The sequence below is a fragment of the Phyllosticta citriasiana genome (genome assembly GCF_038021145.1).
Source record: "Phyllosticta citriasiana strain CBS 120426 chromosome Unknown IWZ02scaffold_15, whole genome shotgun sequence".
NCBI classification, from domain to species: Eukaryota; Fungi; Ascomycota; class Dothideomycetes; order Botryosphaeriales; family Phyllostictaceae; genus Phyllosticta; species Phyllosticta citriasiana.
Window position 1 is genome coordinate 611,732 of NW_027117292.1, and position 26,438 is coordinate 638,169.

Below are 26,438 nucleotides of genomic sequence, written 5' to 3' on the forward strand. Positions count from 1 at the left end.
CTGGGAGGTCCGTCTGGGCTTACTCGGTCCTGTTGTTCCTTGAACGGATTCCGGTCCCTGGAGACCCGAATTACATTTCAGTTTTCTGCAAGTACAGTAAGAACGAGGCTGCTTGAAGTAAGCCTCTAATGCTCCAAACAGTATCGAGGACGATTGCTTGCCGACTGGTCAACTGCAAGAAGCCCAGGCCAAGTTCCCACCAGCATCATGCATCCTGCAAGTCCGAGAACCAAGTAGATATAGAACAGTCTGCTTGTTGAAGGTTGGGTTGCTGGACCACAATCTCCCATGCTCCACAAAAGCCTTGCGATTTGAGAAGCAGGCAAGATGGTCGGCGTAAACACTGGGTGAATTTGAGTTCTGACCCTGTATTCTGTTGTCTCGGACCTTCCGATCCAAGCCGGGAGACTGGAAGAGCGTTCAGCAGGCTCGGTGTGAGCCGCCGTCAGGCATAGGGCGTCGGATTTCAGGTTCGCAGTAAGGTGGTAAGACTTGCAGTCAGAGTCTCGTCAGTCGGGTCGCACAGGACTGAACGTTCTCAGGAGAGCCGAAGAAGCGCAAAAAGCTGCATTGGGGTGGAAAGAGAAGGCGGAAATTCGAGCGAGGAGATCGGGTCGACAAAAAGCGACGAGCAATTGACCAAGATCCGAGCCTTCCCCGCTATCAATCTGCCCCTACCTACCTTACCTACGTCACCACGAAACGCGTCGCACTGAGTTTGATCTTCCAGTCACATCCTCCTTTCGCACACGATGCCCCGAGGCTCCAGACCATCCAAGCCATCATTCCCACCGCAGACGTTAGTAATTGACAACGGCGCATACAACATCAAGGCCGGATTTGCAACAGAGCATGCCAACCCCTCTCAATGCCGCATCACGCCCAACTGCATCGCCCGCGCACGAGACCGACGCGTCTGGATTGGCTCTCAACTAGAAGGATGCAGAGACTTTGGAGAAATGGCCTTCCGTAGGCCTGTTGAGAAGGGATATGTCGCGAACTGGGAAGGTGAAAAGGCAGTGTGGGAACACGAGTTCTTTGGAGACGACGCAAAGCTCAAGGTAAAGCTGAGCCCTGTGAGCACACAAGTCAGAAGAGAGAGACGCTGAAACCGTAAAGTGCGATCCGTCCAATATAAATCTCATCCTCACCGAAGCGCCCAATTCGCCGGCTGCCCTGCAGGCAAACTGCGACCAGATGGTCTTTGAGGAGTTTGAATTCGCGTCGTATCTGCGTATCTTAGGCCCTTCTCTCAACGCCTACAACAACATACCCTCTCTGTTCTCGGATTCTGTCTCCCCGTCCCAATTTCCGCCTACCGAATACCTCCTCCTGGTCGACTCTGGCTACAGCCACACAACCATCACACCCCTCCACAAAGGTCGTCCGTTTCACTCGGCCATTCGCCGTCTATCGGTCGGTGGGAAGTTCTTGACCAACTACTTGAAGGAACTCATCTCTCTGCGTCATTTGAACTTTATGGACGAAACACATCTTGTCAACGAGATAAAGGAGGATGTTTGCTTCGTCTCGTCGCAGTTCCCCACCGACCTTGAACGCGTCTGGACACGCACGAATAAGCCTGTCGACACATCTGTCGTTGTTGACTACATTCTCCCCGACTACACCGACAGACAACGTGGATATGCGCGTCCTCATGATCCATCAGCCGCGGCAAAAGCAAAACGCCTGGGAATGTCAGGCGGGCCCAAAGAAGACATTCTGCCACTGGGGAATGAGCGCTTTGCAGTACCAGAGCTGCTGTTCAATCCGCTGGATATTGGGCTCCAGGAACCTGGCATCCCAGAGGCGATACTTCAAAGCCTCCAGCAGCTGCCCGAAGGACTTTGGCCAGCAATGTTGGCTAACATTGTAGTCGTCGGTGGAAACTCATTAATACCCGGCTTCATGGAGCGGTTGGAGGCCGAGTTGAGGAGCATCATGCCGGGGGAATGGCCCTTGAGAGTTAGGCGGCCAGACGATCCCATCACGTACACATGGCTTGGCGGGGTGAAGCTGGCGCAGAATGCGGAATTGTTGAAAGGTTTGGCCGTAACCAGGGAGGACTATCTGGAAAATGGAAGCAACTGGTTGGCAAGAAAATTTTCCTCTGGTTGAGCGGCGCAAGAAAGTCATTTACCCTAGTCTAGAAGATACCCCGATAAGTCAAATAAGTCATTTTCACCCGATTCCATGCATCCATCTCTCCTCTCTCTTGGCACTCCAGTTTGGAAATGACATTTATCCGAGCGTATCGTTGCAAAACCCGATTCGTTCTTCCAGACTCGTCACCCACCCCCTTGTGTCTGGCACGCCCTCAAGTAGGTCTGTGCGTCTGGGAGCATGCGTCCTTCCTTTGATTCTCCCCACCTTCTTGGAGAGGTCGCTGATCCCCAGAGTACCATAAAAGTTGGCGTACAAGTCCCGGGTCTTGTTGAGGGGGTGTTGGTTTCGCGCCGGTCAGAGACGGGTCGTAACAAGCGAGCGGGGCGTTTAGTCAGGCGGGAATTGTACACCAATTTATACGGTAGGTGATGTTGTGCTCGGGCTGCTCATTTTCTGCCCTTTCCACACTGGAATTCCTCGGCCCCACGCCACATGAAAGGTGTCTTCCCGAAATTGGCAGTGATTTTGATCCCGTCAGGATACATCCCTACAACCGGGAAAAGTCGACCTTTGATGTACTTCTTTTCGAAATCGACGTCTAGAAAAGCCACTCAGCCATGAAGTACGGCAAGGCTGTGAAGCTTAAACTCACCAAACAACTCTCCATTCTTCGTGAAGAAGATCCGTTGAGCAGCCAAATCGACGCCTGCTCCTACAGTGTCGCCGCGGAAATACATGGGTAGTACTTGGCTTGTCTGCTTTCGAGCATTGAAAAATTGAAAGGTTTTGCCGTCGTCGGAATGATAACCCCATGATGGAAATCTGCATGTAAGCCATCCAGGCATCGTGCAAGGATTCACAAATTGAGAGCAGAATCCAAACCCAAGCACACTATGCCCAGAGTAAGATCAGCTTCGTCAAACTCACTTGACACTTGTCTGAGGGAATTCATCTTACTTTTGGGGATATTGTGTGCCAAGCTCTTCAATCTGAATTTCAAAGTAGAACTTCTGTCTGGCAGGGACAGGATGATCGCTTTGAATTGAAAGCCTGTGGCGATCAGAAGATGCTTTTGATGTCAGCCCCTAGCGTACTGACTTTTACATTTGAAGCCTTTCTGATAAACTTACCCCCGGACCCGGAAACGGTCAATCCGCCTCCTGTCACACATAGACTGTCGCCGTTGGACCAATTGGTCCAAGACGTGGGCTTTTTTAGATTGAGAGCTGAAGTTGCCAAAGGCTTTCTCTGTGTGCTCGCTCTATCCAACCCCATCAGAAGCTGGTGGATTTCCTCATCTTCTTGTTCTGCATGTAACAACGGCGTCCACCCATGTGCATCGGCAATGTGAACAAAACTGGCGAATAGTCGACACAGCTTTGTAGACTTCATCTCGATTGCTTGGCTCAAGATCTCAACATTCCACTGGTCCTTGGGTGTCCTTTCCAACAAGATTTGGAGAATATCTTCAAATCCTGCGAAGAAACCTCTACACCCAGGATCCAATCCACTGAGACTCAGCGGATACATGTTGAGATAAGACCATGGTCGGAGAGCAATGTCGAACGCGGTCATGTTCTTTCGTTCGTCTTGCAGTGTGATGTCAGCACCATTCTCCAAAAGTAAACGTACGAGCCTGCTGTTGCCGCCCTCAGCAGCTTTGTGCAATGCTGTCTCCCCGCTCATGCCACTTCTCACATTCACATTGTCAACAGCTCTCTCCAGAATCATTTGGGCAATCTCTGTGTTACCCGCTGACGCGGCCTCGATCAACAGCGTCCGGCCGTTTTCATCTGTGCGTTGCACATCAGCCCCTGCATCCAGTAGCCGCTGTGCTATTTGGACCGATAATTTCGCTTCTGCAGCCTCAAATGACTGTGTTTGTAGAAGTCGTAGTGGCATTTTGACGGATGGTTTGTGTATTCGAATCAGCACGTGTAATGGAGTCGACCCGCGCTCGGTCTGAGCATTGATGTCGACATTCTTCTGTTTGATTATCTCGTCGCAGATCTCCAGACTTCCCAATCTCATTGCATAGTGGAGACAGGTGCGGAGGCGACGGCCTTTCACATCTGCTTGCGCGCCTCTCTGAAGAAGTTGGTGGACACAAACCAGAAATCTCTCTGGCGATGGTTGAAATTTTGGGCGCGAACACAATCTGAACATCATGAGAAGCGGAGTTTCTCCGTCATCGCCCGCTTTGACGTTGACTTGGGAAGCATCTCTCTCGAGGATGAATTCGAGGCCAATCAGGTTGCCTTTTCCTTGACAAACAAGATGCAGTGGCGAGTTACCATTCCCATCTTTGAAGCCAAGAACGTCGTACTGTCCATCTTCCTGAGCGCGGTCGAAGAATCGCTCCAAAGTACACAAGAGACCGAGCTGTGCGGCAACACGGATAGGAGTGTCCGAGACTTTGACTTGTTTTGCCCAAATATCGAAGAAAGCTTTGTTGGAATTCCCCAGTCCCATGAAGGTGTCGATCTCATCATAGAGGGATTTCCACTCCGCGGAACTTCTATCTTTCGTGCTCGAGATTGCTTCTGCCTTGCGGACATGGTAGTCCCAGTGAGTGACCTCGTATCTCAATTCGGTAGTAGGTTCGGAACTCGAGCTGAGATATCTTCTTTGGAAGCTTGGGTGAGTTAAGGTGCGCATGAAGTTCTGCGCCATAATGAAATGTCCACGCTGAGGATGAATGTCCCAGGTTGGTGAATCCGAAGCCTTTCCCACGGTGTCGTTTATCCAGTCCATGATCGAGGCGTGCTGCACCTCTATTACGGTCGTTTCCTGATTATACTTGATGAAATCGCGTACGTGTGGATTCAAGAAGTCCATGAATGCTTTCGTCTTTGCCTCATCTTCGTCCGCTGCTACGGTTCCGTTTTCTGACGCCTCCGCTTCATCTATCTGGCTCTTGTCCAAGTAGCATCGACCAAACTCATCAATGATCGGCATGAGTTTGACAGGTCCTTCTCCACAAGCCAGCCAACGAAGCATGATGTGAAAGCATTTCTGCGCTGGCTGCACCATTTCCAATAGCCTTTGATCATAGAGTTTGCTCAATCCTTTGGGAAGTCTTTTGATGGCAGCGTCAGGATTGGCCATTGCTTCAAGAGCATGTAGGTGGCGGATTGCCATCGCAGCATCTGTCTTATTTCAGCATCGAGCTTAGTGGGGGATATTTTCACAACACTTACATTGGAAAATTCCTTCTGAACGAGCCACAATAATTTCGGCCCAACTCTTTACGTCTTTTGGGCGGAACTTGTAGTCATGAGAGAGAACCCCCTCGAGGTATCTTCCAATATCCTCTTTCGTGGAATCTTCACCGACCTCGATTCTGGAGGCAAACTCGCGCCCTTTGTCCGGTAAAAGAATGTTTTTGATGTCATGCTCGTCCCGACTTGAGACTAATAAGTGGATGTTGTGCATCTGCTCGGCCATTCCCACTAGCACATCAAGCAATTGATTATCCCTCCGATCTATACATTCATCCAAAGCGTCAATTACAATGAATATTTTGCAAGGAAGCTCCGTCGCAATCGCGCTGAAAACGCTGGCGCAAGTCGTGATGTCGAGGCTCGAAGCAACGCGGTCTTGATGTTTCTTCTCGGTTTCTTCCCTCAGGATCTGGACACTTTTCGCCAGGATTTGAGATCTTTCCATTCCGGCTTGAGGATCGTTTGAAGTCGCCAATGTTCCTCGGGGTCTGCTAAGTGTGCTGAACAACTGAACCAGGATGTGTAGCATGATTTTTTCTCCTGTGCACCGTGACTCATCCCCAATCCGGCAAAAGAATGAGATCACAATTGGTGTCCCAATGTCTTCTTCTGCATTGCTCATGAGCAGATGGTTTGTAATGGAGGAGCACAGAAATGATTTTCCGGACCCTGCTCTCCCCACAACCCACAGCAATTTTTTCTCAGTTCCTACGTGCCATGACTGAAACTCCTCCTCGTGGAGGATCCATCCGCACGTCCCCTTGCTCATCTTTTTGGTCTTTTCTAGGCGTTCTTCGTCTGGTTCAGAGGCTTTCAACTTAGTCCCATCTTGAAGCCATTCCAATTTTTTCAGGAAGGCCTGCTCCATCTTTTGGTCTTCCTCTTCGTTGCGTCTGGAGCTTTCGACTGCTTCTATTTTGTTCATGAGTTGGGCCGTCCTGTCATTGACTAGTTGCTCGAAACGTGGGGCACTCTGATCTGTAAATGACGCAAAGCTTCGAACAAGCTGCTCGAGTGTCTGTTGGTTATTCGCTGTCATCGTGCAAAGCTCCTTGAAAGCTTCTACCACAAATATGTGATTGTTTTCCGCGTTGAGGTGGCGAAGCCGTTCCAGCTGCTTTGTCATGCTTTGGATGAACAATTCGAATTCCCTGGTCTTTCCAAACATCGCCGTGATAGTGATTTTGAAATTCCTCCCGATTGCGCGCAGGGCTCCCTGTTTTGCGTCTGGCATCGTCCATTTTAACGTTTCGAAAAAGAGACAGTGAATATCGTAGTAGATTTGCGGGATTATCTGGCGAACTTCCTTGGCAACATTTGGCGCTTTGCTCCAAATGCGACATTGACTGATGAAAATGTCACAGAAGAGGATGGCATTCGTCATTGTGTCCATGGCATCCAAGATGACCTCGCGAAACTTTTCCTTGGCAGCGAAAAATTCTGTGAGCACCCGGAAAGCAGTCCAGACAATGTGGACCGTTTCTGGAGCAAAAATCATCCAAGTATCCACCATTCCACAAAGTGTGCTGAGCCGTTCGATCAGGCGGTCAAGTCTGTCTCCATGATTGGCCTCGACTTTCTCTCTGTTGGATTCCAGCGCCCGCACAACCTTTTCAGGGGTATCATTTTGCGGAGAATTGAGTTGTTGCAGCTTCGTGTCGTTCAATGCGCCTTCGTCCTGAAGTCGTTTTCTTGCCGATTCCCAAAGTTCTGAACCCAGAACCAGAGGATCTAAGTTCTCCTGGACGGGTGTACTGGTTTGCGAAGCGGACATGGCTGGCGCAAGATGTGAGAGCGTGCTGAAGCTCAGAGAGAGAGGAAATATGTAAAGTACGTTGGTGAGCTCATCTGGAATCTTTTCCTGATGCCTAGATGTTGTAGAACGGATATATCAGGTGGGGTTTGCCTCGGTTGGGGTTGGACAGAGCGAGCATGCTTCAAAAGAGACGAGGCGTGGAACAGTAAAATATTGAAGGGCGACAGCACGAGTGGCTCTTGAGGAGTACAAAGTACAAATGTGGTGGTGCTTGATGCCGTGTAATCCCGTTTGTGTGAATTCAGGGAGGGGAAAGGGAAAATGATGCATTCAGCCGTAGCCATGTAATCATGCAGTCATGCAGCCATGGCGACTTTGTGACTGAGGCAAAAGAAATGCTAAAGGAGCCTTGCAGGCAATTGCAAGGCTGTGTTCGCCCCCAATGAATAGAATATCAAGATTTTATTTGTCGTACGAGATTCTTCAGCTGGGAATCCCTACCTACATTTCAAACGTATGCTGCGTCCCCTGTGAGTAGCTCCGTCTTAGATAGCCGATGGCTCCAGCAAGACGTAATTAACAAATCAACAGAAGATCATTTTGCCTACCATAGTTCAAAATGCACATAGTTATTGTAATCCATATCAGACTGCATTTGAAAATGTTGGAACTCGAGTTGTTGTTGCAAACCCAGTGGGCGATAGAGAAATTTACGTCTGACCAGGCTGACGATTGTTGTCAGGTTGTATGCAGAGCCAAGCCGGCTTAGCCCCTCTGCTGCCTGGCAAGTACTCTCTGACAAGCAGTCAGCGATTACCTTCAAATTCCTCCAACGATTACGCACTGGGTTCGCGAAAAAGATGTCAGTTCTGACAGTTGCCATCCAACGAAGCGACCCTCGGACCCTGATTCGCGGCGCCGGCCCGTCCCCTCATTGGCGGGCGCTAAACCTAAAATGACAACCAGATCTCCCCTGGCATCGCGGAGGAGAAAAATCTTCGCGCACCACACGCGCGCGCACGTTCCTCGAAACAAGGCTCCAATTCTCGAGTGCATAAATGCATAGAGTTCGTTGAAACTGACAGCGAGCATCATGTTGAATATAAATCAAAGGCCCGCTACAGCTTTCGATCAAGCAAGTTAAACTCGCACCAGCTTCTATGGCTCAGTTGGTAGAGCGCGGCACTAGTAGCTGGTCTTCATCAGTAATGCCGAGGTCCTGAGTTCAAATCTCAGTGGAAGCATTTACTTTTGCTGTTTTGCATGCTTTTGCCGCTACACGTTTGTCGACGTTCTCTTCTCGTAAGGGGGAGTGCGAGTGTCGAGGATAGGCCGGTCTGATTTGGCAGAGCCCTTTGCTCAAGGCTCGCGAGTGTTGTACGCATCCAGGTTTGGAAGGCTGCGTCTTGATAGAAGGCGCAGCGGGACTTGTTTTTCCACAGACGGTCGTACTTCGGCTGGGCTTTTTGATTAGGAATGGCGGGAAGAGCACAAGACTGTTTGACTGACTTGTGGAGAGACGGAATGGCAGCAATAAAGTAGAAGCAGGACAGCAGGTCTTTTAGACAGTTAGAAGGGCTGATGACGATGCTACTGAGGACTTTGAATGCAAAGACTGCGGATTATGAATTTTGATGGAGACCGCTGACCAACAGACGACGGATCTTTCTAGCAATTCATCTTTACGCCATTAAGAATCTTCAAGTAATAGGAAAGCTCTGCACAAAACACCTACAGTTCGTCAGCTCACGATCCGCCAATCAAGCCCGCCACACTCCTGAAAGTCGCTTTGACAAAGCTACCCTCGTAAAAGACATGCTGCGCCGAGTGCTCCGGGCTCAAGTTGTGCGCGATCTCGTGGCAAAACGCCTCCCACCAGAACAATGTCGCATCCGCCATGCCATCTCCTCCAGTGTTCCGAGAATGCAGGTTGAAGAAGTAGAAGTAGTTGAAGAACAGAGCGCCGCCTTGGTTGAATGCAATGGTGTTACTTGCGTCTTCGTAGAAAATGTTGATGACGCTGTTGCCAAGACGGAAGACTCCTCCGATGCGCTCTAGCAAATTGGCAAACGTCCCGAGGCCAGATTTGAACGCCTCATCTGCAACAGGAATGGGGTTGCGCGGACGGTTGGTCAAAAAAACGGTGATGCCGTTCCCTGTCACGTTCCATCTGGTCAGGTCCTTGCTTGTACTACTGTCACAGTATGAGCCCTTTGCCTCGTCAATCTCTTTGGTTTGGGTCGATGATTGGACATGAGTTGAGTTGTGGGCACGGCATTTTTCAAGCGCCGCAGAGAGGTTGGATTGAATGTCGGAAGAGATGCTGTTGGGATTCTCGCGGTGTGCAGGGAGAGAACGCGTGTTAATGTTCTGCCTGCTTGACTGGCCTCCGGCTGCCGTCGTTCGGTTGAGAGCATCTCTTATGGTCTTGGACCATCCTGACGAAAAATTGTTCAAGAATTTGTCTTTTGGCTCTGAAACTGTTGAGTCAATACTCGGCCTGCGAGCTCTGGCAACTTGGTTTTCGTGGTTTTCACGGTCAGGACTCGGAGTGCCAAATCCCCCTGGCATCTTTTTCTGCTCAGGTGTAGCCGGACGAGGATTCGTTGGAAGCTGATGGGCTGCCGCCTCGATTTGTGGAGGCTGTCGTGGAGGCTGCTGTTGGGGCTGCTGTGAGGGCTGTTGTTGGGGCTGTCTAGCGATTGGCGCAGGTGGAGGGGGCATACGAGCGGATGCCCGTTCAAGACGTTGCTTTTCTTCTTCTGCAAGCCGAGCTTCCATAGCATTTTGCTTCTCTTTCCTAGAAAGAATTCGCTGGACATCGTATCCTTTATCGCGCAGTCTCCGCAAGCTGTTGCTGAGGATGGTTTCAAGAATCAAGACCTCATGCTTTGGGTTTTGACGGACCAAGAGCAGGGGGACCAGCTCCCGACTGACTTCGTAAAAGTCGTATTCAGGCATTACGAACAAGGTCGTAACTGACTGGAAGCGATACTTCTGACGGAGAAGACCAGCAGTCGTCTTCAATGACACAGGCCGATGACCTGGAAGTTGTAGCTTATGAGTTAGGTGTGAGACCACCTTGACTTCCAAATTCTGCTCGAGCCAACGAGCGTCGTGGTGAATTTGATTCTTGTCGTACTGTGTCAAGAAAATTGGGACGCGTTCGACAATCATTTTCTTCAGAGCCGCTGCCCGCTGATCGCCACCTTGAACTGGATTTCCGGCAATCTTTTCGACCTGTACGCGGACGCTGAGCTTTTCAGCCCCGAGCCGCATGTAAAACTGCTCTATACCATCGTCCTCTGGCGCAATCAGAATCGAGCCTCTGAAGACGGCATAGTATTGGACGTTGTCGCGAATCGCGATTTGTGACGCAGCAGCGCTGACCATGACTTGTTGGACTGCGGATTCGTCATCTTCGTCGCTGTCATCTCCGAGCAGGTCCTTCTCTTTTTCCTTGGTTGCTTTGACCCCGGGCGTCTCGTCCTTCAGTGCCAGAAGCACAGGCTTCGACCTGAAAGCGTTCCACACGACTTTGTCGGACTTGAGCTCCTTTTCCTCGACAGCAAATTGTCTCAAAAGATCCAGATACTTTGTTGCCTGAAGCTCCTGCAAAACCCTGGAAGGATTTTCAATCACCATGCGGGCAAGCTCCAAAATACTTGGGTGATCCTTGGCTCCGACAGTCCGGAGGAATGCATTCGCAATGCTGCCAAAGTCCACAAAGTTCAGTATGTTACCAAACTCCTTGCTTTCGCCCACGAAGCACGACTGAGGTGCAATAAAACGGACTTTCTTTTCGCCAGGTCTCTCAATAGGCACAATAGAGGCACTGCCAAGCTCCTGCGCAACAACGCGCGAGCTCTGGATGTCGGCAACCCTTCCAGCCATGTATCCGAAGAATACTGCAGCATCTACCAGATTCCCTGGTGGCGTGTTGATGATGTAACTTGCACAAACTTCGACCGGTGGATCACGGCGAACGCCCAGTAGACTCGAGAATGGCTGAAGGTCCCTTCGAAGGATGTTATAACCGAAGATAGAAGCCTGATTGTTGGTCACACAGTCGATAGACCGGACAAGGAACGGAAAGGGCTTTCCCTCCACAGGCAAGATTCTCCTCTCTGCCAAAACATCAGCAGTCGAGCTCGGCCATGATTGGCGATTGGCCACAAAGTGCTTGAGGATTGTCTCATAGTGGGCCGCGCCCTTTTCTTTTACAGCTCGCGTCATCATGTCGATGAGTTCAATCCAAGTGGGCAATCCACGCATGCCAAGATCTTTGAGAAACTTCGCCTTTGGATCAAGAGGGCGATAGTCCACATTCGGTTTCCACTTGATGACGGGCAACCCCAACTCTTTATTTTCCTTAACAGGCTCATAGAGCTTCTTCAACTGATACAATTTGGAGGCATCGCCCCGAAAGCCCGGATAGTCCTCAACAGGCCAGATTTGCTTCTCCGCAAGAATTGCGCGGTCCTTTTGAGGGATAGAATCACACACATCGGTCAAATATTCTACCAAATCCATATGACTCCATCTGGGCTTGTTATCTGAGGACGATGTGTTTTGTCCCGCCAATAGGCGCGTAAACACGTAGTCAAGATCAATGGTTTGGCGAAGGCCCAGAGCTTCGACAAATCTTGGTTTAAGGCCTGGGACGATCAGGTTGGGAAGATCTTCGAATAGCTTGACGCTTGGATGATATGTTTGCTGAGGCCTCTGCATGCCGTTCTTCGTGGGCATGACCGTATGCGGTTGGAGCAACGCAATCACCTCGTTCCTCTGGTTTGTCCGCATCTGGTCCCACTGTTTCGAAATGACTTTGAGAATCTGGGTAGCGAATTCAGAGTCTTTGGTAATCGATTTGGGGCCCGTCCGTTGGTTGAAGTCAAGAAGAAAGCGAATCCACTCTTCAATGGGAAGTTCACTCCATCCAAAGCCTTCCAGCTCTGCACGGCTGAAGTCTTTGGTGTATTTAAGAGGCATGACCGTAATCGGATACGGGAGCTCAGGTGGATACTTCGAAGGGACTAAATAGTAGCTGATGCTTCCAAGTGCGATTATAGACTGTTCGGTCGATAAAACGGCGGCGTTGAATAACTTTTTGAGGTCGCTGGCGTCGATGACCTCTGAATTGGACATGCGCGCCGTGAACTTGAGAAATTCGCGCATCTCTTCTTCATCCAAAGGCTTATTCTCCAGTCTCTGAACAATGTCCTCGACTGTGAGATACTGGATGATGCGGCGACTGGTCAGCTTCTCGATAAATACCCAACTTTGTTCTATCAACTCTTCTGGAATCATTGCGAGGTCGCGAAGAAAGTTGAGCTTCATCACGGAGACGCGCACTTCCTGACAAGGAAGAACGCCGAGCGTGGACAGAATTTCTGCCTTGTTCGACGCCTTCCAGAATCCTTCTTCGACACACTTGCCGACGAGGGCTGAGGGCGTTGCTTCTTTCGCGGTCCATTGTTCAAGGACGTGGACAGTATCCGGGACTATTTTGGATACATGAGCGTCTGTGGGCTTCTTGATTCCCTCAGCTTTCAGTGCTTCGTCCATTTCCTCCTTGACTGTACTCATTCCTTTATCAAAGGCCATGCGGCATGCTACGCCCGCAATCTCCAGCATACTCTCATTCCAAATTGACACGTGTCGATTGGACAGGTCGATGCTCTCGCGCTCAACGGTGGGTATAAGAGATGGCGCAAAAATGTGACACTGATGGCCGGTTGTTTGTCCAGTCGGAAAGCCGATAAATACGCGCCCGTGTTTAATGGGCAAGGCAGACGCGAATAAGTCTGCTGCGCGGTCGACAGTGAGTCCTTCTGCATTGGACAAAGAATGTTCCCAGTGGGTGTGGGGGGTAGTGAGGATAGAGAGCGAAGTTTGCTGCGGGGGGGGCTTCTTTGTGGCACGGAGGAGTTCCCGGGAGAGATTTGTTGGAACCTTTGTCGCGATGTTGACGGAATTGATGTTGAGGGATATCGTGGCCTGGGACCGCCCCGCCACATCTTCAGCAATCGCACGCTGTTTTGCGGCCACCTTCTCTCTTGCAGCCCGTTGCTCCTGTTCTCTCTTGCTTGCTGTACCAATGTTAAACTTGGCGAAGAAACCTTTGATCGAAGGAACGCTGGGTGGCTGTTCTTGCACAGCAGTCTCTTGTGTTGGCTCGCTCCGATCCCATGCAACGACGTTGCTCCAGTCTGCCTGGATGTTTGCAGTTCGATGCGTAACCTGACGAATCTTCATGATGCCGTTCTGAGAGGTCGTTGTAACATGTGACGGGATGGCCGTAGGAACAGCCGCGGAAGTGGTCTTGGTAAGTTCTAATATCTTGAAGCTATCCACATGAAGCTCTATTGATTCGAGGGCAAGAAAGGTAAGACTTGTGGTCAGGAATTTGGAGAGTTCGAAGAGGTCTGGTATTCCTGAAGGAGTGTATTCTCCTTCCTTCTCGAATGACTTGCGATAGTCCAGTATGAAACGGGTAGAAGAGTACGCTTGGTCAGCAGGCAGGGTTGATGAACGCACGGCCAGCGTGTTTCCTTTCCAGAAGAATGCCATGGTCTTGTTGCCCGAGATGACAAAAGGCTCATCACACTCGCTGAAGACAGAGTAGAACCCTACACCGAATGCGCCAACCTTGGTCTCGTCGGGATTTCCTTCGGCAATGCATCGCAAGCGCGCCCAGTCCGGCTCAGTAAAGGGCTTGCCGTTGTTGGACACATCCATGCTCTTCAAGGTGTGATGCTTAATCACGTGGCGCAGGACTGTGCCCAGCTCCTGATCGCTTGGAGATGGCACCTTTGTTGATGGATCTGTTTCGAACTTGATGGTCACCTTTGACGCGCCAGCGTCTGCGGCGTTTTGCACAAGCTCTCTGAGAGTCGTGAACTCGGCAGAGTAGCGGGCGAGGACCTTGTCGATCAAGGCGCGTGTGTTCACCGTGACGGTATCATCCTGACCTTCCTGCAAAGTCAGCTCGCGCATGCGAGCATAGTTGACACCGGCCATGGTGGCGACTGTTCAGAGTCAACAGCCAAGTGGTGGCGATAGCGCGAGGCTGCGGCGAAAATCCGCCACGAGAGCGCGACAAGCGCCCAGCAGCGTCAAAGATGAAATGACTGAAAAGTCTGCGTATGTACAAGGTGTTGGAAGTGGAGCGCGCCTCTAAAGATGTATGCCTCTGAGGAAACAAAGACCGGCTGTTGAAGAAAACTGATGAGCGTTTGAGTTTGGAGGGGATGGGGAGGCTCCGGGCGACGGAGAGAAAGGAGGAAAGAAGGGAGCCGGAGTTGGTCAGTCCAAAAGTGGTAGAAGGGATGCAGAAGAGGGAGGGGTGACGGGTTGTTAGGTGAAAGATGATGGCCGGACGTTGAGTTCAAGACGCAGCGAGTCATGTCTCAAGTAGTGGATGCCAAAAGTCGTGGCCCACAGAGACCGTTGGCCCTGGTGGGTGTGGATGCTACGACTTTTGGCTCCAAGGCACGCTCTATCGTCTGCCCTCCGGCTGCCGCACCATTCATATGCCGGGTTTGCCTCTCGGCCCGTAAGCCCCCGAAACCCGCCGCATCAACAAACTTCCGCAACCTCCCGTCACCGCCTCAGCTTGCCCCGTGGCACTACTGGTCCCTACCCACAGCAGCAGGGGGCTGGCTCTTCATCCCGTCGCTTCAGACGCTTCCCCTTCGACCTTTACCCTGCCTGCATCTCTTCCCGATTTCGCCTATGCTGAAGAGCCAAGCCTCCTGTCAGAGCACCTTCGCTCCCATGTATCTCGCCCACCCGTGACCGGCCCGACCTACCACCAGTCTTCCTCCCATTGTACTTGCTTGACCGCAGATGTCACCATGGCCGTTGATCCATTCTCTCCCATAGCGCCGGCCCGCATCAGGGTTCTGGTGGTGCCTGCAGGCAAAATCAAGCGCTCACGATTCACCTCTTTCGTTGAACGTCTACAACCGGAGCATGCCATACGCCTTGGAGACATAAGCCCGGACCCGCGGCCAGATAGAAGTAGGCCGTCCCTAACACTCAGAAAAGAGACATGTATCGCAAGATGACTATACTAACGGATCCATCAAAAGCAACCTTTTCTCCGCTTCGCAATCCAGATGGCATGCTTCTCTATCATTTCACAACGTCTATGCCTCCACCTTCCTATCTTGCTCTTTCTCCTTTTGAGTTGTACAGGGAGCCGCTCATGATTCTAGGAATTGCTGACGGCCAAGAGTATCAATCCCTGGAGAAAGAAGGCTCGTCTGGCGCTTTAGTAGACAGCACCAACGAGGCGTTGAAAAAAGAGGAATTGAATGAAGCTGTCGACGTCCTTCGCGAACAGTACTCGCGAGCACTGGTGCACAGTCTTCTTTTGTTTGATAGCGTGCTCCCTTCCCTGCCTTCCTGGTGCCCCGAGGAAACAATCTTGGTTCCTCCAGTCTCGGAATCGAAGAAAACAACAATGAAGACGGTCATGTGCGACCTGTCTTCGCTCCTCCTCGCCGAAATGACAACACTCGCCAAATCTCTGCAAGCACTTCCAGAAATCACCATATCCAACGCCACCGTCCCTCAACAACCCCCCAAATCCCCTTTCTCGCTAGTTCGGCGTCAATCATCCTTCGGCATTGGCACTCCAGACAGTCCGGGCTCTCGCTCAGTCTCTCCGGCGCAGCTGAACAGGGACTCGGTAAATCGTGCGTCCCCCGTGCCGCTGCGCTTGACTTTACCGAATGAAACGCAACGACCCAGTCCACCAGAGGGACTTTCGCCAGCTGAAGAGCCGTCTAGTGGAAGGTCGGGAGAGACTACTCCAACAATGGAGTCCATCTCCAAACCCCGCGCATTGCAGCGATTCTCCATTCAAGGTTTTGGGTCAGGGAGCATGGAAGAAAGAGCTCGGCTGAGCAACGCCTGTCGCCATGACATGGTTGATGCTCAAGTGTGCCTGATGGCAGGGCACGTCCTCGAAGCACTAAAGAGGTCACACGAAGTCCATCTCAGAGCCGAGTCGATCAATGATCATTTGGTCATGGCGAAAACCCTAGAACAAATGCTCATCTGTAGTCTGATCCTCATCGTCCAGGGCCAAGAATTCGAGGTACGGAAACCTTCCGCCACTTTGTAGATGGATTGCCTGACGATAAGTTTGAGCAGATACCCGCATCTTGCACCCCAAGCACAAAGGGAGTGGCTGTGGCTGGAAGCATCACTAGCATTGTCGAGTGGACGCCAGACCTCACGTCGCGCATCACAAGCTTCTACAAACTGTCTTTCAAAGCCGACTCCGCACAGCTACTGGCCCTGATAGACTCGGAAAACAAGATCCGCGCCGCAAAACTCCTGACAACGATTGAAAGAACCGGCAAGACAGAATTGCCAAAAGCTGACGAGTTCATGTCTCTATTGGAAGGGAGCGAGGACAGCAGTTTGCTGCCGCCCCTTAAAGGACGCTCCGAAAAGGTTGTGCACATCTCAAACATTCTTTCCGAGGCAATCGAAGAGGTCAACCAATCCAACGCGGTGACAGATGCCGAGCGCGCGACTGTCTATGCTGAAGCTGCCGGATGTCTGGCCCGGCTAGGGCTCTCCAGAAAGAGGGCTTTTGTCGTCACGCTTCTCATGGACATCTTGGTTCCTGCACTGCTTCAAGCACGCAAGCTCGGTGCAGCAGAGTTGGGGATCCATCCTGCAGCTGGGATGCTCTCTGGAGGAATCGTTCCTCCTGGTGACAAGAAACACGGCGAAACGGTCTTCATCTTCCTTGAACAATTTATCCGCGATTACGGCGTTCCGCCGCGAAGGAGAATAGACCCACACATAAAGAGACAAGATGAGTTCCGTACCTACGGCAGTCTAGTGCTCAAGGCTGAAGTGCTTCGAAGATGCATCAAAGTTTGCGAAGCTATGGGAGATTTGAAAGGTGTCGTCGACTTCTCGTCTGCATTTCTCTACATCACGGCCCCCCAGGAGCCTCTTGAAGAGAACGATCCAGGATTCCGATGTATCCTACCAAGAGACGACCAGTCACGTCTGCGAGAAAACATCAGACGCACATTGGGCTTCGCAAAGACCATGGGAGAGGATATTTCAGAGCTCGAAGCTATATTTTGGTACGACCATCTCGTCCACAGCGTCAAGTATGACCACGAGCGTGCAGAGCGAGATCTTCACTTGCGGAAGAACCTGGACGGAGATGATCCAAACCAGAGGGGCAGTGCCAGATTCGAACATCAAGCTTTTGGGAACCAGTCAAAGGGTGCAGTGATTGTGCCACTCGTTGCTGGGGAGCCTGCCGAGTTCATAATCACACTTCGCAACCCTTTTGCCTTCTCCCTGACTGTCAATTCGATCAAGCTTGTGTCAGACAAAGGAGTCGAGATCTACTGCTTGCCAAACCTCAAATACGACGTCCCCGGGCAAGCAGTACAGCCTTTGAGAGTTCCGGTGGTTGCCGACGTTTCAGACATACACAATTTGACAAGAGTGCGGATCAAGCTGGAAGACTGCCGCGAGCATGACTTTGAGGTATCAGTCAGTGGCGTCGCACCGGAAGAGCTCGAAAAGATGAAGCAAACGGGCCACGATGCTGTAAAGCACTCCAGATCAGACGAATCCTCTCGCCCTGGCACTGCCTCGACAATCAAGCTGCAGCCCAGCGGTGAGCCCCTCATGCCATCTGTTTCGGTCGTTCCAAGACAGCCAACACTGCTCATGAAGACCGACCTGGTCCAAAACACGCTGGCTCTCCTCGAGGGAGAAACGAAGAAATTCGAGGCCACGCTGGCTCATAGCGACAAGGACCCTTCCTGTCTCGCTCATGTGTTGCAATATCACTCGCGAAATGACATTGCGGACGCTCTGAAAGGACTGAGGAGAGCAAGCAATGTCCCTTCGAAGATATACGAGCTCGGACTCGATATTGCTCAGGCTGAGTGGAAGTCGCAAGACTTTCGCCCATACGCTGAGCTTGTGCCGAACGGCATAATGGCCTTTTCGGTGGAAGTATATGGTGTGCAAGGTCTCACCAAGGGAACAATAAGCGTCGAGTACGCCGCGACAAATCCACCCCCAGAGATTGAGCGATTCTACATCACGAGTAGAGTGTCACAAGACATCTCCGTCACCGTTCAGCCATCCATCACGACATCGAATTTTGCGGTCCTTCCGGGCAAGGCAGCAAGCGAGATTATCGGGGCAAAGTATCCAAGTGCGGACCTTGACAGCCACTTTGTGCTCCTGTTCGACTACACCAACGCTTCCGACCGGGAGCTAGCTGTCGGTGCTTGGTACAGCGAAGTTGCCTCATTCGAAAATCAAGCGCTAGAACTCACTGCTCGTTCAGACTTTCTCGAGCCTGGGCAGACTAGCAGCATGGCTGTTTTGCTCCCTCGGATATTCTTGGACTACGCGAATGAAGCAATCCCAGCGGCTCAAGATCGCCAGTTTGTTCTCACCGATGTACAACAGATTTCGCGCGAAGACAAGATGTGCTTTTGGTACCGACACAAGCTCCTCGAGTGTCTTCACTGCAACTGGCGCGACCGTGCTGGCCGTGCTGGCCAAGTCAATTGCCAGGCCCTGACTCTGACGCCTCAAGACGTTGGAGCTATCATGGGTATTCTGGAAATTCGGTTTGCGATACCTGGTTCCGAGCGCTTGGCCTTGCCCGCGGGAGATGACTATCACTTGATCCTAGATGCGCATGGCCGGCACCTCCAGGCAACCTTTTCGGCAGTGCCGCTCTACTGTGTCGGGCGCGGGAAGCGCGTCCAGCTGAGCGTGACATTGAAAAACACGAGCGCGACCAAGTACGAGTTCCAGCTCTTTCCAGAGGTCAATGTGTGGCATGATGATGGGGTTGATCCGCTGGAGATGATCAAAAACGAGATTCGCAAGGAGTTGCTGCACTGGGCCAAGTTGATCACGCTGGAGCCTCACGCGGTTCAGCAGCTGGAGGCCGACATTGTGTTGCCGTTAGGAGTGATGCCCGGCATGAAGGTAGAACTGGGTGTGGACATCACCGAAGGGCCGTTCCCTGGAAATCACGTAAATCCACTGTGCGCGATTCAGGTGATGGTCTGAGAGGAGGGGGGTCAGGAGCCATTGCGGGGAAATGGAGAGACATGGGACGACGGGACGGCGGAAGTTGGATGGGTGTCTCAAGGCAGGGAGCTGGGTGCTTGTCAGCTGGACGGAGCATTTTGAATACCCAGCGGCTGCTGAAGGGGGACCACGGACGCGCCCAGGAGCGTGGTGTTGAAAAGGGCAAAGACGCGTGCATGTAAATAGAGCAACGAGGGAGGCCATGCAAGCACTGTCATGGTGCTAGCGAGCTTTGGGCTTAGTGGCCGCTTACCCCACGGTGGCTTTCGATGCCGTCAGTCAGTGCTTGATTGTCCGTCGCCCAAAGTCAGTTTGTCTGTCTTGCGCCGCTTGATCCTCCACTCTGCCTTTCCTTCGATGCGTGCCTGGCCTCTTCTCTTCCTCCAACCTCGCCGTTGCCTTTCTCGCTCGCTTCTTCTCGCTGTTGGGCCGAGGGCTTGGGCTCCTGTCTGACTTCGCCGCCTGGTCCGCATGCCGCCGATCGCCCTCATGGACTTTTCTGCCGCCCCGGACTCGACCACTCCAACAACATCTCCAACCCGGCCCTGTCGCGACCCGCACCTGCCACTTCCTGGACGTCAGCTTGAGCAATCCTGAGGGCGCGCCCTCGTACCATCGCCCTTTGCTGGTACGGGCCTGCCGTCGGGACACCGGGCTGGGCATGCTTCAGGCTGACTGAGTCTTTCTTGATCCCACTCGACAACGACCTTGAGCTGTACGCTCGCCTTCACCGTACCCGACACGCGATTTCCTACTAACTCTGGCCTCAGACCAGCCCTTTCCTTCAGCTCCTGTACCTGTCGCCATGTCTTCCCCGTCCCCGCCGCCCGAGGCTCTCCCTCAGCCTCCAAAGTCCCCCGAGACACCGATGCGCAACCAGGCGTCTGCGAGCTCCATTTCCAACTTGTTCAAAGACCTCATCGGCCGCAATCGCCAATCGACGACCGATGTCCCCTCATCGGTGACTAGTGGAGCCCCCGTCCAGGGCATATTCGCAAGGCGACCTAGTGTCTCATTCCTCCCCCGACATCTCGAGCCATCCTCCGCCGACGGTACGGAACCTACGCCTGGTCGGCACGTCATACGCTCGCGTCCAAGCCATTTCGATGCTTCTGGCATAACAATCCCTCCGGTCATGGGAGGCCCCCCGGAACTCTCTCAATACGTTGAAGAGCTCAGCCCCAAAGCGCCCCTCCTTCAACGCATAGATGCAGCGCACAGGCTTTGTCCCATTCTCGACCAGTATGCGATAATGGGTGTTTGGGGTATATGGATTCTTGCGCAAGAGTCTCTTCTCAGGTCAGAGAACTCGGATGCTGCTCAAGCAGCATGTCGGCTCTTGTACTCTTTGGTGAAGCTGCCGACCCTGTCGTCTGCCGAGAGAAGCAACTTCTTCTCGCTCATAGCCACGAGCGAACATGAACAGATAGCTGGCATGAGGCTACAACTCTTGAGCTCCTTGACGAGCGGCGGTCGCAACATCGACGCCTTGGAAACAAAGGTTACCCCTGTACTCTGCCGACTGTTGGACAAGTGCTTCGCTGTGGCGCGGACAGCGAGAGATTCTCAGAGGAATGCGAAAGCCGATGTCGCTCTTCCCGAGGATGTCCAGCTGGAAGAAGTCTTCCGACTATTGATTGATTTGGTTAAATTCAATGCGAAGCTCCTGTCCGACAGGCACATCGAAGATCTTTTAGAGAAAGTCCTGTTCATCTCACGGCGTACCACGCGGAAGCCTGATCTGAAAAACGGCATTGTAGTGATTGACACCCTCATTACATACAAGGACATACCACGGAAGCACCTCCAGCCGTGCCTGGAGCTTCTCTGTTCCGTCTGCAACCGGCTGCTACAACTGGGTGATTTGCGAGACCTTGCTGAAAGAGTCATTATTAACCTCTATGGCTCACACGTTGCACCAGCGGCTGTTTTCGACTTCCTCAACATTTTGTACGGAAAATTGAGTTCGCCCAAACAGCGCACCAACGTCGTCCGAGGGGCCGTGAAGGTACTTGACGATTTGCTCTTCAGCGAGAGGGCTGAGCATCTCGCCGAGCTGCAGCTATCTCTATTTTTGCCGGCGCTCAGCGAGCTCATTACTGACGAGTACGGCCACCGGCAAGGCAATGAATTCAAAACGGAGGATGAGCGGGTCTTGCTGAAGATGAAGACGGACAACTTACACCTGGATGCTGATGTCCTCATCATCATATGGAAATTGCTCACCGCTGGCGACGAGAACAAGTACAAGCGTCAAGTATTTGATGAATACGATTGGACCATTTTCCTTGAAATTATTCTCAAATGCTCGTTTGAGATTCCGGACCACGATGTACGGGATTTCGACGATCTTGGAAATCACGGCTTTCCTCAATCGGTCGACAGTGAAGAAAGCGAAAACCTCCATCCATCAGTTCCACTGCGCGGCATCTTGCTCCGGCTCTACGAAATTCGAGACCAACTGGATATTTTTCAGAGACTGGAGACAATGGCTCTTCTTGTTCGACTGGGTGGAAAACTTCCGGATGACGTTGCAAAAGGGGTCATTGATTTCCATCGAGAGGAACGTCTTTTACAGCCTCCAAATCCGTCTTGGAAGGACACTTGGGAGCACTTGCTTGGTCCATTCTTCCGGGACAAGCAGCGATCATCATCGCTTCGTATCTACAGCATGCGCGCCATAGTGGAAGCGTATGACTATGTGGCTGCTGTCCTTCCAAGCGAAGTGCAGGTTGAATGCGCCAAATTGGTCATCGATCACATCAACGAAGAGACCCATCCGGCTGTGCTTGAAGTCCTCACAGATGCTGCAGTAAAGATGATCTCGGAAGGATCCGAAGAATTGGTCGAGTACTCCATGGACATCTTCCAGGTTTACTTGTGGGAGTTTCTTGGAAGCTTGCCAGAGAAATCCAAAGATGACTGGATTCTTGCAGAAAATCCAATGTCCCTAAGCAACGTCCTCACCAAAGCCCTTGTCCGCATCTTCATCAGGAACTTTCGAATTTCGGTTTGGAAGACGAACAAAGCGTACCAGCTCATCATCTGGGCTGCAGGAACTGACAAGTGCGACATTGACGCACGTATCACTGCCGTCAAATTCCTGTCCCGACTCCGGAGTGACGCTGATTACGGATTGCGGATCAGTCTTGCGGCAGAAGGCGAGAGTATGGCGGCCGTGTTGTGTCGCACGGCGGACACAGCTGCAGCGGCGCAGAAAGAGGAGGCCTCCGCTCCTGCCGTGGAAGCCGTCAGCCCAACAAGTGTCGAAGAACGTGCTCCTTCTCGCGACCGTGGATCTGTCGCCAGCGGCAAGGGTGTTACAGGAGTGTCTACGGGCCCCAACTCTCGGGTGCCTTCTCGAGTCTCCAGCTGTATGGCAAAGCCAAGGCCCGTGCAACCTCTGTGGATGTATGGTACGGGCCAACCAGGACTACCAGAAGACCCTCCATCAAGTTCGAGTCTTGTTTTGTTTACGCACTTGGAGCCATCAGCGGCCCTTGATGACGGGGATAAAGACCCAGAAAATAACCAAGCTGAGTCTGAGCCAAAGCCGGCTCCTGTTCCAACCACGCGTGCGATCTTCGACATTGGTCTCTGGATTGAGACGGTCATCAAGCTTTTCCAAAACTGCACCGACTGGGAGGTTTTGAGCTATCTTCTTGTGCACATTGGGCCTCAACTCTGCAATCATACTGCGTGGACCAAAAGCGTTCCAGCGATCAAGATGCTGCGCAACGTGCTCTGTGAGCAGATACGCAACAATTCTGTTCCGGAACCGCCTTCCTACACCTCCCTCAAGAGGGCAGATGTTGCTGTGTGCTATTTCCACATTTTGACCATACTGCTCAGCTACCACAAGAACTTTGAAAAGAGCGAGCAGGATGAACTGGTCAAGTCCTTCTTGCTTGGTATGGGCACGTGGGAGAGAACGTCGAAGTGGTGTATCCACGCTCTCACAGTCTGCTGTCACGAAATACCAGAGTCGACAACGAAGCATCTCCAGAACTTTGTTCAAAGGATGTCTCAGATCATCACCCAGCCACAAATCGCTATTCATATTTTGGAGTTCTTGACGCACCTTGTCCGATTGCCAGACTTGTACGTCAACTTCAGAGACGACGAGTTCAAGATGGTGTTTGGTGTCTGTTTCCGCTACCTGGACTACGTACGTGACCAGGCTGAGAAAGGACAACTCGCATCAGTTCGACTGAGCGGTAGCGCTTTGAGACACAGTGGACCTTCTCGCGATCTTCGAGATTCAAAACCGTTGGAGCAGCAGAACAGCAGGAAGAGGGATCATGGGAACGGCCCAGACCATAAGGTCCCAGTCGATGACCTTTCCCAATACGTTCACGCCCTGGCCTACCACGTCATCACCTTCTGGTTCATGGCTATGAAACTCGAGGATAGAAAACAATTCGTTCCATGGATCGTAAGAAGACTGGTTCATACCGATCGCTACGGCCGCGAAACTCTGGAAGAGCAAGCTCAAATCACAATCGACATGTTGCATAGCCGTGCGCATACCGACCGCGACGAGACCAAGTACATGGAAAACTTCTCTTCCGAGGCAGATGGTCCCGTGTCCAAAATGTCGTGGGTGATTGGCAAAGAGATGCTGTTGACGTTCGAGACCGCTGCGCGGACTGGTGTCACCCAGATGATCAAACGTAGACCAGTAAGTCCGTTCTTTCTTTTTTCCTCGTTTTTCCTTTTTTCTTTTTCTTTTTTCGATTGGCAAGCTGACCTTTGCAGTCCTACACCAGCTATGGCATCTATCGCCCGTCCCTTGCCCCAACGCCCATGCATCAGGTGCCATTGCTTACTGGCTTGGCTGCCGAAGCGTTTTACACTTCCTCCTATGTTGGAGTCCTCCCAGAAGACATTTTCCAAGGTTTCTTCGCCCCGATCACACTCCTCGATCCGAATGCTGGAGAAAAGAACCCGTGGATACAGTTGCCTGATGATGCTGCTACACAGCGCTCCATAGCAGCTCTAGATCGCTCTCCAACCGTCGATGGCCACAAAGTCGGCGTCATTTTCATCGGCGAAGGACAAAAAACAGAACAGGAGGTTCTCGCCAATGTTATGGGCACTGGTGATTACACATCATTCGTTCTTGCCTTGGGAGAAAACAAAGCCATTCGCTTGAAAGACGCCAAGTTCAACACGCAAGGTCTGGACACTTCCATGGACATGGATGGCGAGTTTGCCATCTGTTGGCGCGATCGAGCCGTCGAGATTGTCTTCCACGTCCTGACTTTGATGCCAACCAACCTCGAAATGGATCCTCTCTGCATCAACAAGAAACGGCACATTGGCAACGACTTCATCAACATCGTCTTCAACAACTCGGGAAACGCGTTCCATTTCGACATGTTCCCCTCACAATTCAATTATGTGTACATTGTCATTACCCCGGAGTCTCATCCTACACTCATCCCGCCGCCGCAATCTGAGCCTGTAGATCAGTTGGTCGATCCAAATCAACACTACTCTCATCACCACCGTCAACACTTGGACGCGTACTACAAAGTTCAAGTCCTGACTCGTCCTGGATTTCCAGAGATTTCACCTGCCTCGGAAACTAAGATCATTTCCGGCCGTGGTCTCCCTGCTTATGTACGCATGCTTGCGCTCAACGCCTCGGTATTTTGTCAAGTCTGGTCTGCCCGTGAAGCGGGTGAATACGTGTCGCCATGGCGTAACCGGCTTCGCGAGATTAGACGGCTGTGGGATAAGCATGCGCCTCCCCCCGCTATGGCCACTGCAACTCCAACGCCGCCTGTCACAGGGCCATCAGCAGCCGGTGCAGGATCCGCAGGCGGTGGCGGGCTGGCAGCTCCTGGACCGCCGTTCGGGCAGAGACAGAGCTTTGCAAGCGTTGGAAGCACGAGTGAATGAAGATGCAAGATTCATCGGTGATCTGGCGATCGAACGGCCTACCATTTACCGACCTCCCAACATGATCCTTCTGGACTTGACGTTGCATCCATCCTGGTCCGCAACGCCGCACTCAAGACATGACACGATCAGAATTCTCACCTCACGTCAACGAAACATTTCCTTTTCGCTTTCTTCGCGTACTCCTGATGGGACGCTGCTCTTGTCCTGTCCTTTCCAGTCTTGCTTTTTCCTTGTTGCACACTGATACCCCTTTCGGGCGTTGTACTTCACCTTGTCTTTTATGTAATCTCCCCTTACTTCTTTCAGTCCGCTCGCCATTTCCTGAAAAAGAACGCGCCTTTTTTCATCCTCCAAATTACCGTTGCTCTCTTCTCTCGTTTCTCACCTCGCACATCAGAAACGTTGCGAGCTGTCTCAAGAGCGCATCCTTGTCTTCCTGAAAGGGCAAAAACTGAAAGCGGCGAGCTGTCTTGTGCAAAAGTTTTCTTGGAAAACCAGGGCGGCTTGCAAATCGTTTTAGATCTCTCTGGCACCATCCATGTAACAGTCGTCACATCTCGAGCAGAGCGGGGACTGTGATTGATGCATACAAGGTGCATGCAGCAGGCTCGGTACATACACACATTCTCAACTCGACACGACTCAGAAACGCCACTATATCAGAGGCGTACTGACAGCTCAGGGAACGCAAAAGCGACGAGGCGGACAAACAAACAATTTACCCCTCTTCTCTTCCAAAAACCCCTACAAAAGCGACGGCGGCGGCTTTTTTGTTACTGATTTTTTTGTGTCTCGGCGGCATTCTCTGGCATCAATTGCGGATGGGAAAAACATCCGACGACGAGCATAGCGTGATGATGGGCTGGACTACTGGGCTGGAAGACTACTTTTACGTTGGTCTTTGATCAAAAAGTTCTTGTTGCCTTTTTTTGTTTTCCTTTGCCATTTTCTTGTGTTGTGGTTTTCCTCTCCTCTTTGGGGACGAAAGCACGTACGTGTAATGCAATGCGGTATGATAGCAGCCAGGACGCCAACAGGAAAGTTTGACAGTTGCAGACGAAGTCTTGTGTTCCTTTCAGTGTGATCCGTTAGCTTCGGGCCAAAAGAAAACGAGACGACATCGACATGATTTGGGTTGCCAATCCCTTCATTATTTTCCTCATCTGGGCAAGTTGATACGACATGCCGAATCCTGGCAACGCTTGTCTTACTTATAGCATATCACAAAAACAGCCCAACCGATTGTCCTCGACTCACTCGACCAGTCAAGTAATACAGCAGCTACCAATCATCCAGAACCACCTCCCCCTCCTTTTTTTCTGTCTCTC

At 51.8% G+C, this 26,438-nt stretch overlaps 6 protein-coding genes and 1 non-coding gene across 7 annotated transcripts; 4 read left to right on the top strand and 3 right to left on the bottom strand.

Moving 5' to 3' along the window:
- Positions 1-434: 434 nt before the first annotated feature.
- On the top strand, positions 435-2,231 carry IWZ02DRAFT_89421 (actin family). Its single transcript, XM_066771387.1, has 2 exons — positions 435-1,061; positions 1,120-2,231. Exons 1-2 carry the CDS (start codon positions 753-755, stop codon positions 2,116-2,118), a joined length of 1,308 nt encoding a protein of 435 aa, XP_066619077.1. The 5' UTR covers positions 435-752; the 3' UTR covers positions 2,119-2,231.
- A 451-nt stretch (positions 2,232-2,682) lies between these two features.
- IWZ02DRAFT_462023 (uncharacterized protein) lies at positions 2,683-3,086 on the bottom strand. The gene has a single exon (XM_066768256.1). It carries the CDS (start codon positions 2,949-2,951, stop codon positions 2,718-2,720), a length of 234 nt encoding a protein of 77 aa, XP_066619078.1. The 5' UTR covers positions 2,952-3,086; the 3' UTR covers positions 2,683-2,717.
- IWZ02DRAFT_462024 (uncharacterized protein) lies at positions 2,759-7,379 on the bottom strand. The gene is made up of 4 exons (XM_066768257.1): positions 5,307-7,379; positions 3,205-5,255; positions 3,064-3,156; positions 2,759-2,997 (listed from the first exon to the last, which is right to left on the bottom strand). The coding sequence occupies exons 1-3, from the start codon at positions 7,102-7,104 to the stop codon at positions 3,103-3,105; spliced, it is 3,903 nt and encodes a 1,300-aa protein (XP_066619079.1). The 5' UTR covers positions 7,105-7,379; the 3' UTR covers positions 2,759-2,997; positions 3,064-3,102.
- Positions 7,380-8,240: 861 nt separating this feature from the next.
- Positions 8,241-8,330, top strand: IWZ02DRAFT_t110. The gene has a single exon. It is a non-coding gene; the product is annotated as a tRNA-Thr (tRNA).
- A 502-nt stretch (positions 8,331-8,832) lies between these two features.
- On the bottom strand, positions 8,833-14,109 carry IWZ02DRAFT_384763 (uncharacterized protein; the record flags this gene model as incomplete). The annotated part of the gene is made up of 2 exons (XM_066765356.1): positions 8,833-9,473; positions 9,582-14,109. The coding sequence occupies 2 exons, from the start codon at positions 14,107-14,109 to the stop codon at positions 8,833-8,835; spliced, it is 5,169 nt and encodes a 1,722-aa protein (XP_066619080.1).
- Positions 14,110-14,696: 587 nt separating this feature from the next.
- On the top strand, positions 14,697-19,329 carry IWZ02DRAFT_89622 (TRAPP II complex). The gene is made up of 3 exons (XM_066771389.1): positions 14,697-15,111; positions 15,183-16,195; positions 16,252-19,329. The coding sequence occupies exons 1-3, from the start codon at positions 14,946-14,948 to the stop codon at positions 19,177-19,179; spliced, it is 4,107 nt and encodes a 1,368-aa protein (XP_066619081.1). The 5' UTR covers positions 14,697-14,945; the 3' UTR covers positions 19,180-19,329.
- A 676-nt stretch (positions 19,330-20,005) lies between these two features.
- On the top strand, positions 20,006-25,107 carry IWZ02DRAFT_436566 (uncharacterized protein; the record flags this gene model as incomplete). Its single annotated transcript, XM_066766542.1, has 2 exons — positions 20,006-23,881; positions 23,959-25,107. The coding sequence occupies 2 exons, from the start codon at positions 20,006-20,008 to the stop codon at positions 25,105-25,107; spliced, it is 5,025 nt and encodes a 1,674-aa protein (XP_066619082.1).
- Between the last annotated feature and the right edge of the window lie 1,331 nt (positions 25,108-26,438).